The sequence below is a fragment of the Artemia franciscana genome, chromosome 14 (assembly GCF_032884065.1).
Source record: "Artemia franciscana chromosome 14, ASM3288406v1, whole genome shotgun sequence".
Taxonomy (NCBI): Eukaryota; Metazoa; Arthropoda; class Branchiopoda; order Anostraca; family Artemiidae; genus Artemia; species Artemia franciscana.
This window is the reverse complement of record NC_088876.1, coordinates 12,598,737-12,616,992: the sequence shown is the minus strand read 5'-3', so window position 1 is coordinate 12,616,992 and position 18,256 is coordinate 12,598,737. Positions and strand designations below refer to the sequence as shown.

At 37.0% G+C, this 18,256-nt stretch overlaps 1 protein-coding gene across 2 annotated transcripts; it reads left to right on the top strand.

Moving 5' to 3' along the window:
* The first annotated feature begins 641 nt into the window (after nucleotides 1–641).
* On the top strand, nucleotides 642–9,893 carry LOC136035323 (uncharacterized). Of its 2 annotated transcripts, XM_065717044.1 has the most exons (5): nucleotides 642–799; nucleotides 2,966–3,086; nucleotides 5,606–5,698; nucleotides 7,987–8,046; nucleotides 9,748–9,893. In XM_065717044.1, the coding sequence occupies exons 1-5, from the start codon at nucleotides 795–797 to the stop codon at nucleotides 9,802–9,804; spliced, it is 336 nt and encodes a 111-aa protein (XP_065573116.1). In that variant the 5' UTR covers nucleotides 642–794; the 3' UTR covers nucleotides 9,805–9,893. The 2 variants fall into 2 exon arrangements, with proteins under 2 accessions (XP_065573116.1, XP_065573117.1); XM_065717045.1 differs by lacking the exon at nucleotides 7,987–8,046 and having other exon boundaries at nucleotides 643–799.
* Nucleotides 9,894–18,256: the final 8,363 nt, after the last annotated feature.

The window sequence follows — 18,256 nt, the reverse complement described above, 5'->3', positions numbered from 1 at the left end:
CATATTAAAGACCCGGATTGCTAAGGTTTCAAGCTAATATCTAGTAAAATGTGGAATCTTGCATTTTGTTTTTCTCCCAGAAGAAAGATCACAGACACTCGTTTAGTTATTTTTTTTTTCATGTGTGATCGCAGTGAACCGATGTTCCTAGAAGATTGGGAGAGGGCTTATTCGAAATAAAGTTCTATATGTTTTTGAAAGTACCCAAAAAGATTTTTGCCACGGGAAAGTGGTGTTTTCTGCCAAAAGCTTTGGCTGGTGGTGCCTCCAACCGGTACCAGACAAAGTCCACGGGAAGTAATTGCTGGTACTTCTTAGTCCCACCCTATTATACCTGCGCACTTTCATCATTTGGCAACCCTTCTGCATTTGCCACTGATTTCATATTAAATTTTTTTTTTTTAACCTCTATCATACCCAAGTATGAAAAATAAACCCGCCAAAACACTGAAATTTGGAAGGGTTGAGTTACATGATGGACTCATTTGTCCTTGATCCAGGTCAGGGAACTGCAACAATCCCTTTTATTTGACAAATGTTTTAAATAGAATCGTTTTTGTTTACGGCCAGCTTTGTTATTTAGCTACAGCCAGGAATTTCCGCCTGTCAAAGATTAATCATTAGTGGAATGCGGGTTAAAAACCAACCCTTGTAGGGGAAGAAGATTTTCTGGGAAGCCAGTAAGCAAATACTGGTGGTAAACAAAAATAATAATAGCTAGAAAAGCTCTTAAATTTTTCATTCTAGTTTGAGCATTGTTACAAAGAACATCAACGGAATAAAATTAAAACACAATGAGGTAAGTCGTATATTCGAATGGTAAAATTAATTTTAGTACTTACATTGGTACTATTCTAGAATTTTATCTATTTTCAAGATAAATGCTGGGAATTTTGTAAGTTCAATATTAAACCTAGCTTAATTATTTTTTTTGCAGCAAAAATTTCTTTACAGTCAAATAGAAGTGCACCGATATAATATGCTGGGAATAAGAAATAAAATTAATTACTTCCGTTGAACTTGGCCTAGTACCGACCTGAAGCGTTACTACTCACTTTTTTGTGGGGGGGCATTGGATTTTAATGACTGGGTGGTCATTTTTGCCTATTGATTTAGATGATAGGCTACTTATCAAATAAGAAACTGCCTATTTTATGTCAAATAATGTAAACAAATCTTGACAGTAAATATTTTACTGAAAATATTTGTAGTTTATTTCCCAGATTCTCTTCAGATTTGTAATCAAATTCAAGTTCAATAACAAAAATCGACATCCCCCTCAAGCGGGTTCTATGTCCTAGAAAATAGGGTAGGAAAAAGAAGACAAAATGTAAAACAAGCAATAGTTTATATAGCGTATGATTTGATTTTTTGTTTTTTATTCTCCTGCTGAGACTGGCTATTTTCTTTTTAATTGTTCTTACGGTTTTCAGGATAATTTCATTTTTGAGACAATAAAATACAACCAAAAGCTTTCAAAAATGGAAAATTATTATTGTCCAATTATAGCAAGCATTTCAGGTTTGATTTAGTGGCTGAATCTGTGGAGCAGCAAGAATGCTTGGCATTAACATTGTGTAAATATCAAATAAAAATACGTTTAGTTGAATGTCAGGATTTGTCAACCTGTCAAAATTTTGGCGCTTTGCTAGTATTTGTCTGAATTCTAAAAGAAATTACTAATCTACACTGCACAAAAAAGGGCTTTAACTTTCAGTGCCTAATCTGCCAAACCTGTCAATCTGTCAAATTAGCTGTGGTGTTATTTGAGATTGTGAATCGGTTTACCCCTCCCCCCCCCCTTGTGTCACCCATCCCGAAATCCTTATAGACCAAAAAATGAAGTAATTTTTATAGCAATAGGCTAGATAAATGCTAGTTTCAGTGAAAATTTCCGGTCCGTAGTTGAATTTACCCTAGTTTTTTGTTGAAAACTCGTACTTTTTGGGGACAAATATGTAGTGTAGCGGCTCTTCAAAAGGAGACATGCTAAAAAAAAGCAATTTTGTAGATAACTTTATGCTCTGTTTTACAAGTCGTCTGCTCTTTTACAAGCCGAGTTAGTGACAGTTTACCCCCCCCCCCCTGAAGGCCCCATGTTTAGCACTAGGCTATACACAAGACTAGCATAATAAAAACGGCACCTCGACTCATTTTATGCTCCTTAAATAATAGTCGTTACCTTGATAAGTCGTTACCTTAAAATTTAGTCTTTGGTAGATTTAATTCAATGCTTAATAATTCCTGCATTAAGAACATCTGCTGATTTCTCCAAGGATTCATTTCTCCTTGAAAATTCTAGATATTGGTGAAATAGAAGTTATGATGATATTAAAAAAAAGTAGTATTGTCAGATGTAGCACAGATGTTTTTTGTTTTTCAAATACCAAAGGAAAATGAAATGTAAATGGTTTACAGATTATTATGTTGAATGCATAAGGGCGACCCTCTTCCGCATTTCTGTATTTCTGGTTCTTTCTCCTCCATGGGGCGGTCTAAAAATGTGTAAAGTGGGCTTGCTTACAGGTAACATTACCTATAGAGCCAAGCATATTAGTCCATGAGCCCTGCAGGCAGTGGGGCGAGATCTGTATTCTATATTTATTTAATAAACCTCGTTTGATTTTTTTTTTGTTTTAGTTTAATCACTGTTTAATAAATATAGAATACAGACCTCGCCCCGCTACGCGCGGGGCTCATGGACTAATACGCTTCACTTGAGTAATGTTACCTGTTACCAAGCCCACTTTACACATTTTTATTCTTGTTGGAGGGGGATTTTAGAAACTTAAAAACATGGATGCCCTTCTCTAACAATAATAAAGAAACAATATGCAATCATCAGAATCTTGCTATATGCAGTAATACGCACTTTAGAGCACTTGGAACGAAAGTAAACATTAACCTATTCCTCTATTAAAAAGTTCAAAAAATATTTTGGATTTTATTGTTTTCTTTATTTTAGCGACAAAAATGTATTCCAAAGAGCTGGTGAAAGCGTTTCTGAAGCAGCACAACGTGCCAAAGATGCTGCCAGTGATGCCGCAAACAAGGCTGCAGATACTGCAAGGTCTGGCATGGAATCTGTAAGTTTATTTTTTCTATTCAAAATGGGGGATTTAAGGGTGCACTTGAGAATCTTCTATTCTTGGTGGGGGCTTGATGTTTGAATAAAACCAATTTTGTCGGAAAATCAGGTTTTTTTCCTAAATGTTGCGATGTCGAGTAGTTTTGGGGATGGTATTGACGTTTTTAAGGATTTTGCGAGGGAGTTTCAAGGATTTATAAAACAAAAATGAGGTAATAAATGCGACCAGGATTGTCAGCAGGATTTTCTCAGGCTGGAGCAAGTGTTCCAAGTTTTCTTTCAAATCAGGCGGAAAGAGGGGGGGGGATTCTCGTCTAAGTCTGGATAAGAAACTTCATTCCTTGTCTCCTTTGTAAATTGTAGCTCCATGTGATTTAATATTAAAGTAAGAAAATAACCAATAAAAAATTCTCCTAGTAAAAAATGCGTAGCTTATGCTAAAACCTTTTTACTTGTTTTTATTACCCATCGTCTTGTTTGTTGCTGTATGTAGCGCAAAACATATCGTACGCATGCTGAAAGTCCATTAAACGACAGTTCTGATAAATGAGATATTTTCTTTAGTTTATCCCACCCACCACTTTCCAAAATTGATTGAATCATGTCTGAAATCAACAAGAGCTAAGAGCTCATACGTCACTTGTGACGAGGAAAGACGAGCTAAGAGCCAAAAGCTCATATGGTATGAGCTCTAACAAAATTCTAAGAATCAATAGATTGATTTCAAAGGAAAATCAGAGGCTTAATGCCGGTCAGGATTTAAAATAAGAGCTTTGAGTAACGATGTCCTTCTAAATATCAAAATTCATTAAGATCCGATCACCCACTCGTAAGTTACAAATACCTAATTTTTCCTCTCCCTTTAGCCCCCCAGATGGTCGAATCTGGGAAAACGACTTTATCAAGTAAATTTGTGCAGCTCCCTGACACGCCTAACAAATTTTCATCGTCCTAGCACGTCTAGAAGCACCAAACTCGCCAAATCACTGAACCCCTCCCCCAACTCCCCCAAAGAGAGCGAATACGGTACGGTTACGTCAATCACGTATCAAGGACATTTGCTTATTCTATCCACCAAGCTTCATCCCGATTCCTCCACTCCAAGTGTTTTCCAAGATTTCCCCCTCTAACTCCCCCACATGTCAAAAGATCTGGTTGGGATTTGAAATAAGAGCTCATGAATTCCTTCTAAATAACAAATTTCATTCAAGATCTGATCACCTATTCGTAAGATAAAAATACCCCAATTTTCACGTTTTCCAAGAATTCTGGTTTCCCCCTCAACTCCCCCCAATGTCACAGAATCTGATCGGAAGTTAAAATTAGAGCTTTAAAGCACAAGATCCTTCTAAATATAAAATTTCATTAAGATCTGGTCACCCTTTCGTAAGTTATAAATACCTCATTTTTCCAAATTACCCCCCCCCCCCCCCTCCGAACTCCACCAAAGAGAGCAGACCCGGTCTGATTATGTCAGTTACGTATCTTAGACAGGTTTTTATTCTTCCCATCCAGTTTCATCCTGATCTCTCCGCTTTCAGTATTTTCTAAGATTTCCGGTCCCCCCCAACTGGCCCCCCCCCATGGAGCTGGATCCGATTGAGATTTAAAATAAGAGATCTGAGTTACGAGGTCCTTCTAAATATGAAGTTTCATGAAGATCCAATCACTCCTTCGTAAGTTAAAAATACGTCATTTTTTCTAATTTTTCAGAATTAACCCCCCATCCCCCCAATAAATCGGATCCGTTTAAATTATGTAAATCACGTATCTAAGACTTCTGCTTATTTTCCCCACCAAGTTTCATCCCGATCCCTCCAATCTAAGCGTTTTCCATGGTTTTAGGTTCCCCCACCCCAAACTCCCCCCAATGTCACCAGATCCGGTCGAGATTTAAAATTAGAGCTTTGAGACACGATATTCTTGTAATATCAAATTTCATTGAGATCCGATCACCCGTTCGTAAGTTAAAAATACCTAATTTTTTCTAATTTTTCAGAATTAATCCCCCCCCCTTCCCCAACTACCCCAAAGAGAGCGAATCCGTTCCGGTTATGTCAATCATGCATCTAGGACTTGTGCTTATTTTTCCCACCAAGTTTCATCCCGATCCCTCCATTCTCCACTCCACTTCTAGTCCCTGATACACCTGCCAAATTTCATCGTCCTAGCTTACCTGGAAGTGCTTAAAGTAGCAAAACCGGGACCGACAGACCGACAGAATTTTGCGATTGCTATATGTAACTTGGTTAATACCAAGTGCCATAAAAAATTGGAAATAAACCATGCTCTTGATAACCAATCACCAGAAAAATCATTTAAACTAAAGTTATTACAAAAATATTAATAGTGCAGTCTTCTGAGATAGAAAAGTGGGAAAAAGGTAGTCTAAAAGTTCGGAAAGAAGATACTATGTGCAGGCTAACCAAAATCCTAACTTTTATTTTTCGTTTGAAGTTGAACAGTTTGACAGCTAAATCAATACTGATTCACCTAACAAACATCTTTTTATTTCAGGCGAAGAATATGATGGGCTCAGGAGCTGAAAAAGCAAAAGAGTCTGCTCAAAGTGCAAAAGAATCTGCCCAGTCAGCTGGCGAGAAAATATCGGTAATGCTATTCTTTTATTGTAGCCATTGATGCCCAATTCAGCTTATTCCTACCAGTTGGTTTAGTAACATTGTAATTTGGCTACCGATGTTCAATAATGCGGATAACTACTCATTTCTTATCTTTGACCTGGTGAATTTCGGAAAAAAGTCGATGGCCATTAGAGTTCTGCTTGTTTTGTGGGTTCAAGACATGTCAATCACGAATCAATCTTTATTACTGGATTTTGAATGTTTTTGAACTTTTTATAATTTAAATAGTAGCATAGCCTGTCAGATGACATGTTAAAAGAAAAGGAAAAAACTAGCGTATGCTCTATCATAAGGAAAGACAAATTTACCCTATTCTCCAACATTAAATTTTATGTCCCAATTGCTCCCCTTCCCAACAAAAAAAAAATGGATCCCTTGGCTATGAGACAATTTAAAGTAGACCAAAATTACCCATTTTCATGAAAACTCCGTTTTGATGGATTTTTAAAACCCATTTTAATAGTAACTAAACTAGACATACTCACTTGCTCCAGAATTCAGGTACCTGTCTTATAGCGTCACCATCGTTTTTCAGAACTGAACATTGAAGATGTGACAGATTTACCAATATAGGCAGTTATATACAGTTTGGAGCTTAAAAACATATTGGTGAGGCTATGATTGCTCAGATGCAGAAATCTGAAAATATCAAAGATAAAATAAAATTTCACTATTTAAATTATTACCATTATGACGTTGATTTATTTTCAATCTTTCCACATCTTTATTTGACCTTTCCGATAAAATTAACAAAACATCGTCAAAATGGGTAAAAATCAAGCGACCTTCATCTCAGCCACAGGTTTATAGTCCAACTACGCCTATAGTAACGCTAAAAACAGCACCATTTTCAGTTTAAATTAATTGACATAGTTTAAGTAAGCAAAACAATAGCCATTGCCAACGTGCCTTAGCTTGCCAATAATTCTTTTTCTGTGAATTGCTTATGTGTTTAAAGATAAAAGCACCAGTGAGGCAATATTTCCCTCTAAACTTTAAAGTTCTAGTTTTCTCGATCATTCCAGATTGAACTGGCTTATCCATATATTTTTTTTTACCTTATACAGGTAAAAATTATTTCGTAGCACAAACTGGCCGTAAACGGCAATTTAGTATGTTGTGATTTCTTTTGTTATTTACTCGAACTTATGAACCAAATTTCAAGATTTACTTCCCAACTTCGGTAAAATTCTAGTTAATTGACTTCTTGCTATCTCGGAAAGGGTTTAGGTTAGGAAAATGAAACTTTCAGGGATGGGTCTACAGGCTAAAGTATGTCCCGGGAAGGTATTTTAAAGTACCCACCTCCACTCTTTCTCCCTCTAGATGGCCCTGAAATTTGCCTACATGACAGGCCTATACTTATTGAAATGTTGACAAAACATTATTTTACCTTAATTTTCAGTTACTAGTTGCTTTTTCTCTGCCTTTAGTTCTGAAAATGCAATTCCTGTTATTTGAGTAGAATTTTGAGCCATATCAATGTTTTTTTTTTCAAAATTTAGGAAATGTATTTGCATATCTTTAAAATCTTATAAAATGCAATTGAGCAAAGTTATGAAGCTGAAAACAATTTTGTAAGCAGAATATCTATTTTGCAAGGTTTCAATTTTATGTCACACATATTTTTAAAGGTCATCAAAGGTCAGGGCTCTCTAGAGGGAGAAGGAGTGGAGGTAGTTGCTTCAAAATACCTTCCCGGGACATACCTTAGTCTGTAGATTCATCCCTGAAAGTTTCATTTTCCTAACCTAAACTCTTTATGTTATGAGATAGCAAGAAGTCAATTAACTAGAATTTTACCCCCAACTTCAACAGCTTGTTGATTCAGTAGGATCACATGGGGAAAAAAAAAAGCATTAAATTCTGTATTTCTGTAAATGAAGGATTCGAAACTCCGTCCTAAGTTCTCAGACTTGTTGAATATGACGGTAGAGTCCTTCTTGTGATTCTACATTATTCAAAAATAATGCATTTTTTATGACAATTTTGCAGGTAACTTCAAGCTTGATTATTTTCACCAATTCAGAAACAGCATAAAAAGCAGATTCTTCAATGTTTAAAGGTTAACCTTACAAGAGCCGCTTTTCACTTACCTTTCATTATCATGAACCTTCGCGTGTAATAATTACTGGATTACTGGCGGCTGAGCTTATTTGAGTAAAGACTTTATTATTGCTACTACGGTATTATTCTTTAGGGTAGGAAGTAATTATCTTTAGTATTTTGCTCCAAGGCTTATGTAGTTTTTTTCAGGCAAAGGGGTTTCCATTCCGATTCCAGGGAGAAACTTACATGTGGCCAACTTACGGAAAGGTCAGAATTCCCTAAAGCAATACATCTTGTAATCTTTTATTTTGCTTATTACCGACTGAAACAATCCAACTTCTACTAACTGGATCTATAAGGGGCTCACAATCCAGACACCAGAGGTAGGGGGCATCGAATATTCACTGTTTAATAAACACAAAACATTATCGGTACCAATATCTTTTTCTTTTTTATTTAGAAATATCAGAAAATATCAAGCGGTAAAACTAAAAATCGGTGCTTCCCTACCCCCGGATCGGGTCGGATCTAAAGTTGGGGTAGCTTACTTCTTAGGTCTTACATCATCTGCTCAAGATAATTTTGCTTGACCAAAGTGCTAATACCTTAGAGCTCACCTCAGTCAAAAGTGCTTAAATTAAAAAAATTCTACCCAATACGACACAGAAGAGGTCTAATACTCCTAATACAGAGGTCTAATATTTTCATAGTTAGAGCCTTACTAATTCTCACTTGTGATTTCTTTCTAATTTTTATAAATTAAATAAATAAATATATATATATATATATATATATATATATATATATATATATATATATATATATATATATATATATATATATATATATATATATATATATATATTAGATTGGAATATTGATGATGAATAAGTGCGAAACTAGAACCAAAAGTACCTTGGTTTTGCTTTATTTTCCGAAGCATTTGTTTCGTAAACATGGCCTCCAGATAATCAATATCAATTTACACTACACCTAGGTGGAAAAATTATCGACTAAATACCTCAAATTTTGAAGTTAAACTTAAAACCAGATTGGAATAAAGGCTTGCATACATAATAGCTCTGAATGGATGAGTCACGTTAAATTTGCAATAGTGTCAACTTTTGGCTGAAGAATCATAACTTAAAATTTTAAAATTTCAGTCATTATTGTTGTACTCCTGCTTTTTCTCCAATGTCGTTCCACTTTCCACTGATCTATATAGTTGTAGACAAAACAATAAGGGACTCAAAATTTTTGCACAGCTATTTCTTATACTGTCATTAGACCCAGAACCAAAGGTGCTCACAATACTCTTGGTTGCTTCTTGACTGTGTAAGTCTCTTGAACTAGTTTGATTAAATAAACTAGACCCGTAACTCCCACCGTAGGGTGCAGGCCCCACGCGGGACATTGCAATATTTTGGGGGTTATGCACACCCTTCGGCTGACCATAATTTTGAAAAAAAACTAATGTGAATGACGCCACATTCAAATGCATTTAAAGAGCAAAAAAGACTGTTGCAACAACTTTACCCATTGTGTTGTATTCAGACAATATTTTCTATTAGTATGAAATATGCCTAGAAGACGACCAAAAAAAAAAAAGTGAATAGCCTTTTAAGCTTCCTTCAGGTAAATACACACAAAAATTAGAATAACAAAATTTAAATATTACGGGGGATAAAAGAATTTTAAAGAAGTGTAGGTGGGGCGTGGCCCAAAGTTGTTTGGAAACCACAGACCTCTAGTACTAGTACACTGATCACCAGATTTTCTTTAGACTACTTGGCCAAATTGCGTTAATTATTAGCCCTAACTTACCAATTTTCAATAATTCTATAAATTGTTTCTTTAATTTACCAAATTTCCGCTGAATTTCGTACCCAAATCTGATTTTTTTTTTCTTTTTTTTTTGTAGTTGCTAAGGTTACCCAATTCTGACTAATTTTCTATTTTTTCTTGTAGGGAACGGCCGAAGAAGCGCAGAACAAAGCTGGTGATATCTCTCAAAGAGCACAATGAAACCTGCTAATGCAGAATTTTTGAATTTACCTACCAGAAATGTGATCTTTTCTTTTTATATGTAAAGTAAATAAAGTGTTGAATTTTGATATTGTTTTTAACAGGTCACGGCTTTTGTAATGTAAATACTCAGATTCATAAAAAAAAAAATTATTCTGAAACATTCGAGAGGGGCAATTTTGAGGAATACCATCAGTACGGGCCAGGATCTCTGTGGCTATGAATACTGAGTAAACTTGGAGTTTTTGCGGCGGCAAATACTTCGTATAATTTTGGCTCTTGTAATATCGGTATTCAAGTTTAGAAACTAATCCAATTAAATTAATAAAATACAGCGATCCTTGTTCAAATTTTGAAAGGCATCATTTTTGCCAGCGAGAAGAGGAATAATACATTTTGCATTAGACAGAAAACTGGACAAAGGAATCCTCGGAGCCGGATTGGACTAAGCAATCGAGCTCATTCAGTTTAGCCAAGCTGCAGTATGCTACCATTAGAGCCACAAATTTACACTTCCTTAAATTTTAAAACTGCGTTTTTGTAATGTTATTTAAAAATGTCTCCCACTTTCGTTAAAAAAAACTGGAAAAAAGTAACATCCCCCTAAATTAAAAAAAAACACATTTTGTCCCCCTCCCACATGTAATCGAGCATTGACAGTTTTACTTAGCATGCGTTTTATAACAGTACAGAAAAAGTAAAAAATAGTCAGTTGTATTTAGTTCAATTAAGAACCAATAGTGTCTGGAATGCTGAGGCTTAAAAGAGACAAAAACTAATTTTTACGTCAAACGTATTTCACAATAATTTCTATGGATAAACAGGATTTAACACGTTGAAGAAAACCTAATTCTTAATCTTGGGAGCCAAATAAGATAATGAACATAACCTATTTACACATAATTTGTAATTTGCTTTAAAAATATTCTGACGTCTATTGAATTACCTGGGAGGATGTATAGCGAGGGGTTGATTAGATTAGGATGGAGAAAGGGCGTGTGTAGCTGTGTTGTCTTCAAGTGTCCTAGTGCCACAGTGTTTTTTGTAGTAGTAGTAGCCGAGGAGGACGAGGTAAAAATTTCAGTATTACACAGTATAACCCCTTTTGAGTTTCAAGTCAAGATTCCTATTCTCGCTCCATTAGCCCATGATTATCGAACACCTTTAAACATTTCAAAATAGGTTTTTAGAACTCTTGAAGTTTTCTAAGGAAAAATTAACAAAAGTTGTATGTCTTAAATATTTTGAGAAGTTTAGCGCCCAGCCCAGAAGAGCTACCACAAAAATTAAAAACGGAGTGACTTGTCAGAAATTCACAAGGAAGTCCTGGAAAATCGTTTTGAAGAATTAAGGCATCCTTAAGGTATGCTTTCCCTCCGAGAAAAGCGAGTTTATGATCCTCCAGCTGTGCCTTGCACTAAAAGGACAAAATGCTTCTATCATTAGATTTACCAGTCTCAGATTTTTCCATTCACCGAATTACTTGAATTTTTTCTTAGAGAAGATTCTAAACTTCCTTTAAAAAATAGAAAAATTGTGTTATTTTGAATGTATTTTCAGTTTGAAAAGCCTTGTGTCCCAAATTTCGAAATGTAGTTAGGAGGATGGATAGAGTTGAATTTTAGCTGTGAAATGATTTCTAAATTGTCTTTTTCGTTGATATGTGACATCCGCACTGGAGCAGAAAAATAACGCTAAAAATTACCCAGAGAATTATAAGCTTTCAAGAGGTAGTCTTGGGAATGCATACACCAGGGCTTCTTAAACTATGGGTCGCGACCCCATTTGGGGCCGCGTAGCAAAATTATGGGGTCGCGAGTGATAAAAATACAATTTAACAAAAAATGTTTTTTAACTTGTAAAATTATTGCTATAAAGAAAAATAACAATCATCGTGGATAAATATATCATAAAATCTTCTGGTTCGGGAAGACTGTTTATACCAGCATGTATATTCTGATCATTATAATATCTTGTATAAATTTACTATGAATCAGAAAATGTTATAGAAATTTATAAAAAATGTAGATTTATTTTTGTCAATCTCTTAAAACTGAAATAATCCTGATAAATATTATCAACAAAATTTTTAAGTGTTATTTCGAAGAAACTATATAAACATTTCGTGTTATTTTCATTTAGCCATTGTATGATTGTGAACGAAGCGTATGTTATTCCTAATTAGTCAGTTTATCCCTTTCGCGACCGACTTTATCCCTTTCGCGGCATGTAAAAATCCTTTGGGCGCTTCTTAATTGATTGATAGCACCAGAATTGAACGGTGTGCTTCAGGATGCTGTTAGGGTCATAAATTTTACTAAGAGCCATGCCCTTAACTGTCGCTTATTTTCAAATCTCTGTAAGGATACGGATTCCAACTACACAACTTTGTTATTACATGCAGAAGTAAGATGGTTGTCAAGAGGTCAAAGTTTAAAAAGATTATTGTTATTAAAGGACGAGATCGAAATATTTTTAACTGAACGAAAATGTGAATTTGCTGGTTTTTTTTTTCAAAATGACTTGTGGCCATCCAAGCTGTGTTATTTGTCAGATATTTTCGCGAAGTTAAACGATCTTAACTTGTCTCTTCAAGGAAAGAATTGCGATGTATTTAATTCAAACGATAAAATTGATAGTTTTATTAAAAAGATCAACATTTGGAAAAGTAGGGTCGAAAAAAATTCATTCGAAATGTTTTCCAGTGTCGACAGTTTTGTAATTGAGAAAACTCGTAAAACTTTTATTGCAAAAACTAGTGTAGATAGAAATACAGTTCCGGACATATTTTATATTAAATATTGATTTACAAAAAATAGTCTGGATTCAAAAGCCGTTTTGGATTGGCTTAAGTGAGATTGATCATCTACCACTTAAAGCTCAGGAGGATTTTGCTGAGCTTTCGTGTGACTCAAACTTAAAACTACAATTCCAAAAAAAGCCCTTGACTGAATTCTGGATCGGAACTAGAACTGAATTCCCCACAATCGCCGATATGGCGTTAAATGTACTTCTGCCATTCAACACCACATATTTATGTGAAGTTACTTTCTCAGCTTTAACGCACATTAAATCCCAATATCGTTCAGCGATAAAAAGTGTTGAAGAGGTCTTACGTCCAGCAGTTTTAAACATTACACCAAGATTTGATTTGTTATGCAATAAAAAACAGGCACATCCATCTCATTAAATTTTTAACGTAAACTTTAGTTTAATATTTACCACGCAACTACTTGGACCGCCACCAAATGTGGGAAGATGCTGCCGAGTCGTTAGAGAAAGCAGCACGCTTACGCGACACCCGCAAGCTTTACCAGATCCTGAAGGAATCCGTTGGTAAGAAAGCTGCTGTCTCAGAAATAATCAAAAACAGATCAGGAAAAATCATTAGTTGTCAGAAGGAACGCTCAGCAAGATGGAAGGATCACTTTCAGTTCCTCCTAAACCCATCCCTTCATCTGCTCATGATGCCTTCCCACCTTCCGTCTCTAAAGAGCCTTACGATATCGAGATGGATACACCGACCAGAGCCGAAATACCAAAAGCGATCAAGACCCTAAAAGACCACAAAGCCCCAGGTGAAGACGGCCTCCCCCCGGAACTATACAAACAATGCCCTGAGGTCACTGCTGAACAGCTCCATGGCATTCTCGAAGAAGCGTGGAGGACCAACACTTTTCCAAAAGATTGGAAGACATCGGTCATCCTCCCTTTCTATAAGAAAGGAGACAAAACCGAATGCAAAAATTACCGCGGAATAAGTCTCATAGACATTGCAGTCAAAATATTCGGGATCATACTCTTGAACCGCTTCAAAGGGGCAAGGGAGGAAAGAACTCGAGGAAATCAACCCAGCTTTCGACTAGGTAAAGGCTGTACTGATAATATCTTCGCTTTTCGCCTCATTATCCAGCAGTTTGAAAGGTACAACCTACCCCTGATCTTGATATTCCTGGACTTCATTGCCGCCTTCGACTCTGTCACTCGCCAGAAACTTTGGAAGATCCTAGAGAATGACGGAATGCCGCTGAGGTTCGTTGAACTGATGAAGGCGTACTATGACGCGTCAGTGAGCCGAGTTAGAGTCTATGGCGAAGAAACCGAAGAATTCCTGGTTGAGTTCGGAGTAAAACAAGGGTGTGTCCTCTCTCCGACTCTGTTCAATTATTGCATCGATTGGGTGCTTGAAAATGCTCTATCGTCTTATCCAGGAGCGCAGATTGGACAGAATCTCTCACTGACTGACCTCGATTATGCGGATGATGTTGGCCTCCTGTCAGACCCTGTAGAAGTCTGAAACATGCTTGACAGCGTTGTGGCCTGGGCAGACCTGATCGGCTTGAAAGTCAGCACAGAGAAAACGAAATTCATGGCTATTAACCACGACACAGGACCATTCTCACTAACTGTCAACCAAGTTCAGCTGGAAAAAGTCAACCGTTTCACTTACCTAGGCTCCCAGCTTTGTACTGACGGATCTTCTGACGCTGATATCCAACAGAGAATACAGAAAGCACAGACAGTCTTTTGCCTCCCTTCGGAAACCCTTATGGAATCGCCGCGAAATCAGTGTCCGAACGAAAGTTCGAATCTACATGGCACTAGTCCGCACCGTTCTCCTTTACGGATGTGAAACATGGTCAGTAAAACTACAGCATGAGAATACACTTAAGTTGTTTGAGCATACTTGTCTGCGAAGAATTCTCAGAGTACAGCTACGTGACCGTATCTCCAACGCGAATATACGTCGAATGTGCAATATTCAGAGAGATGTTGTGCTCACTATTAAAGAACGCCGTTTGAAATGGTTGGGCCATTACGGAAATATTACGGAAACCGCCAGAGTACCTGCCTCGCCAAATACTTCTAGGTTAGCCTATTAGCTACTGGAAGAAACGCCAAGAAGGACAGAGGAAGAAAAGGTGGAACCTGGCCAAGTCAGACTTTGAACCTATCGGGGGTTTCAGAAAATTCGGTCACAGATGGTGAACACAGTGGCTCGCTTTTGCAGAGCAGCTGGCGGAAGATGGTCTAAGATCATCGATGCCGGGCGAGGTGGAAACGCCTGATTCCCGCCACAAGTACGAGTAAGTACAAGTGCGCAACTACTTGGATATATTCGAGAGAATTAAGACGATCAGAATCCACTTTTGTTTTTGAAACTATAATAAAAACATTTCTATAACATTTTGTGCAAATTTCAATTTTAGATTTTTATATGTTTCAAAACGAATTCATATGCATATGTATATTGCTACCTTATAAATATATCATCAATAAATATTAATTTATTTTTCTTATATATTTGTTGAGGCCGATAAGAAATTCACAATCATAAATGGGGTCGACAGTTACAAAAGTTTAAGAAGCTCTGGCATACACACTTCTACGTTCAAAATCCAATTGCATTCCCTGAGAAAAACTTGACTTTAGAGTATGTACATACATACTCTGAAGGTATACATCGCTACACACAAGGCCATTTAGTACACCTTCCAATTTAGATGCGTTTTTACAGCATTTCGTGGGAACCATTGTCTTACCGCAACAATTTAAATCCAACTATAATGTAGCTGTTTTGGTAAGGCAAAATACTATGTCGGGTAGTATGTTGTAACGATCATGGCCGGTGTGCTCTACCTTCATAAGATAAATATGCCTCTACAAATGTTGACAATGAATAAGATTCACCAAAAAAATTTCTTTTCTCTCCCTTCCTCCAAACTGGACTGAAGATCCTTATACATACGATTGCGAGGATAATTGTTGTCCTGGCTATTCAATCTGTAATACCCCTTTTAGTTACTCCCTCATAATCCTTACTTGGAACCATGTTTACTTCTGATTTCCCTGTAGCCTCTTAGCTTCAAACTATGCCCAAGGTACACAATAGTCACATCTGCTGGTAAAAAGGCTAAGTTTGAATGAATAGCATGGAGTTCTTTTTAATTTAACGGCCCACTTGTATTTCAGAAGTAAAAAAGGTAAACAATACGGCATTAGACTTTACAGTCCTTACCGGCGGTGCTGATCTCCGTTTCTTGGCCCTTCAGCCAGGAAGCGCAATGGGAGGTTGGGGGCCCAACATCCTTCGCTTTCGCACACCCTTTCTGTTTACCTTCCCCAGATTTCTCCAGGTACATATTTAGAACTGGGTCGACTCTGCCTGAGCTTAAAGTGTCACGCCACTGACCCCCGTCCCAAACTAAATAATTGAGTACACTAGGATTCGAACACTCACCCTCCCAGGAAAAGGATCCTGAATTCAGCACACTAATCCATTTCAGGAGTGGAAAATAAAAATGACAAGAAATTATTTTGAAAAGCTTGTACCAACGCTAACTTGTTCCCAACTATTCTCTGCCAATACTACATCTCGTTATCTTTTGCCAGACCCCTGTATATGACATAAATTGTCAATACATAAAATTATTTGACATAAAATGTCAAATGAGCTGTATCAGCCCTATAGGTTGATTCGTCACATTGCAGGGAAAAATGGCTGCAGCGCTTCTTATGACTTTATTTTCAGGCAGTTGTACAGATTAAACAGCTGAATGAATGGTAGATGATCGAGTCGCTCGTTTTTTTTCTTGATTCATAGGTTTGAGATGAATTACGCGAAACAGATTAACCCCCGCAAGCACTGTGTCCAAAAATTACCTACCACCTACCAAAAAGTTCCCTACGAGCGACCAGTAGTTCGCAATCGACGATTTTGCCATCTCTGATTTATATAATATGAAAAAACTTCGTTTTCTTAAAGAGTTAAAGAGGCTGCGTCCCAAAGTCGAACCTTAAAACGTACAGGAATTAGAAGAGGCAGTTGGGGGGCTGCCGCCCCCCAAACCCCCAGCTTTTAAAGACTCTTTTGTACAGGTTTTTTTTTGGGGGGGGACTTCATTGTTACTAATTACTAGTTTCGGCGCAATGGTTCTCCTGTCCTCTTGTGTTTAACATTTTTCGAAGTTATTCCATTATTCATTCATTTCAATTTTTTGTTAATTAAAAGAGGGCCTTTCCGAAGCCAAGAGCTGGGGGTTAGCAAAAAAACAAAAAAACCTGTACAAAAGAGTCTTTAAAAGCTGGGGGTTTGGGGGGCGGCAGCCCCCCAACTGCCTCTTCTAATTCCTGTACGTTTTAAGGTTCGACTTTGGGACGCAGCCTCTTTAACTCTTTAAGAAAACGAAGTTTTTTTCATATTATTTCTGTACGTTTTTCTACAATCCATGGTGGATGTAATTTAATAATTCCTGTACTCCTCGTACAGGAATTAGGAGAGGAACTTGGGTGGCTGCCGCCCCCCCCCCCGCTTTTAAATCATTGTATAAAATAGAAAAAAAATAGATAGAATGACCGAAATGTTTCTTTTGCTCATAAGAAGCTAATATTCTGTTATCTCTCAAATGATAAGCTGTCCAGGTGTTATCAAAATTTTTTCTGGAATGGAGCTGGATTTTTATGATGCTTGCAGTCATTCTCGCCGTGCCGAGCTAATTATTTTGATGCACTTGAATGTTGATATTCGTAACTTTTAAGAATTTCAAAAATTAACATGGGACTATTAGACTATTAGGACTATAAGAAGACTATTAGGAGAGGCAAACCCCCCGCTTTTAAAGACTCTTTTGTACAGGTTTAATTTTTTTTCATATTAATTCTGTACGTTTTTCTACAATCCATGGTGGATGTAATTTAATAATTCCTGTACTCCTCGTACAGGAATTAGGAGAGGAACCCCCCCCCCCCCGCTTTTAAATCATTGTATAAAATAGAAAAAAAATAGATAGAATGACCGAAATGTTTCTTTTGCTCATAAGAAGCTAATATTCTGTTATCTCTCAAATGATAAGCTGTCCAGGTGTTATCAAAATTTTTTTGATGTTGTGAAAAAAAACCGCCCGTAAAGGACTTGAACCCTTGACCCGAGGATTAAAAGTCTCACGCTCTACCAAATGAGCTAATAACTTGCATGTGTGTAAATATAACTTCTCAATAGCTTTTAAAAATTTCAAATTAACATGGGCTCTTATGGAGAGAAATCCGTTAATTAAATAGCTAATGGGTGGTTTCTGGAAAACAGGGAAGGAGTTATCGGATCAAGCTGAAATTTCGCGGATAAGCTCCTGGGCCGTAGGGGACCTTAACTTGTGAATTTCAGCCCGATCGGACAACGTTAAAAGGGGTGGGGGGGGGGGGGGGTTGGAGGGTCGAAACTTTCGGGGGGTTAAGATTTTCCTACGAAACTTTCATGGGCACTTACTCGGAGAATTCCGCATCGAATGAGTCTTCGTACACCCAGATCCGATGTCGGATGTGACCTGTAGGCGTCTAGGAAAAAAAAGTAAATGAATTTTAAGTGGCTATGCGTGGTTTCTGGAAAACAGGGAAGGAGTTATCGGATCAAGCTGAAATTTTGCGGATAAGCTCCTGGGCCCTAGGAGACCTTAAC

Excerpts from the sequence above, each read along its gene's own strand:
- LOC136035323 (XM_065717044.1), top strand. Across the intron at positions 3,087-5,605 it reads CAAGGTCTGGCATGGAATCT|GCGAAGAATATGATGGGCTC; the intron begins GTAAGTTTATTT and ends TTTTTATTTCAG. Across the intron at positions 5,699-7,986 it reads CAGCTGGCGAGAAAATATCG|GCAAAGGGGTTTCCATTCCG; the intron begins GTAATGCTATTC and ends AGTTTTTTTCAG.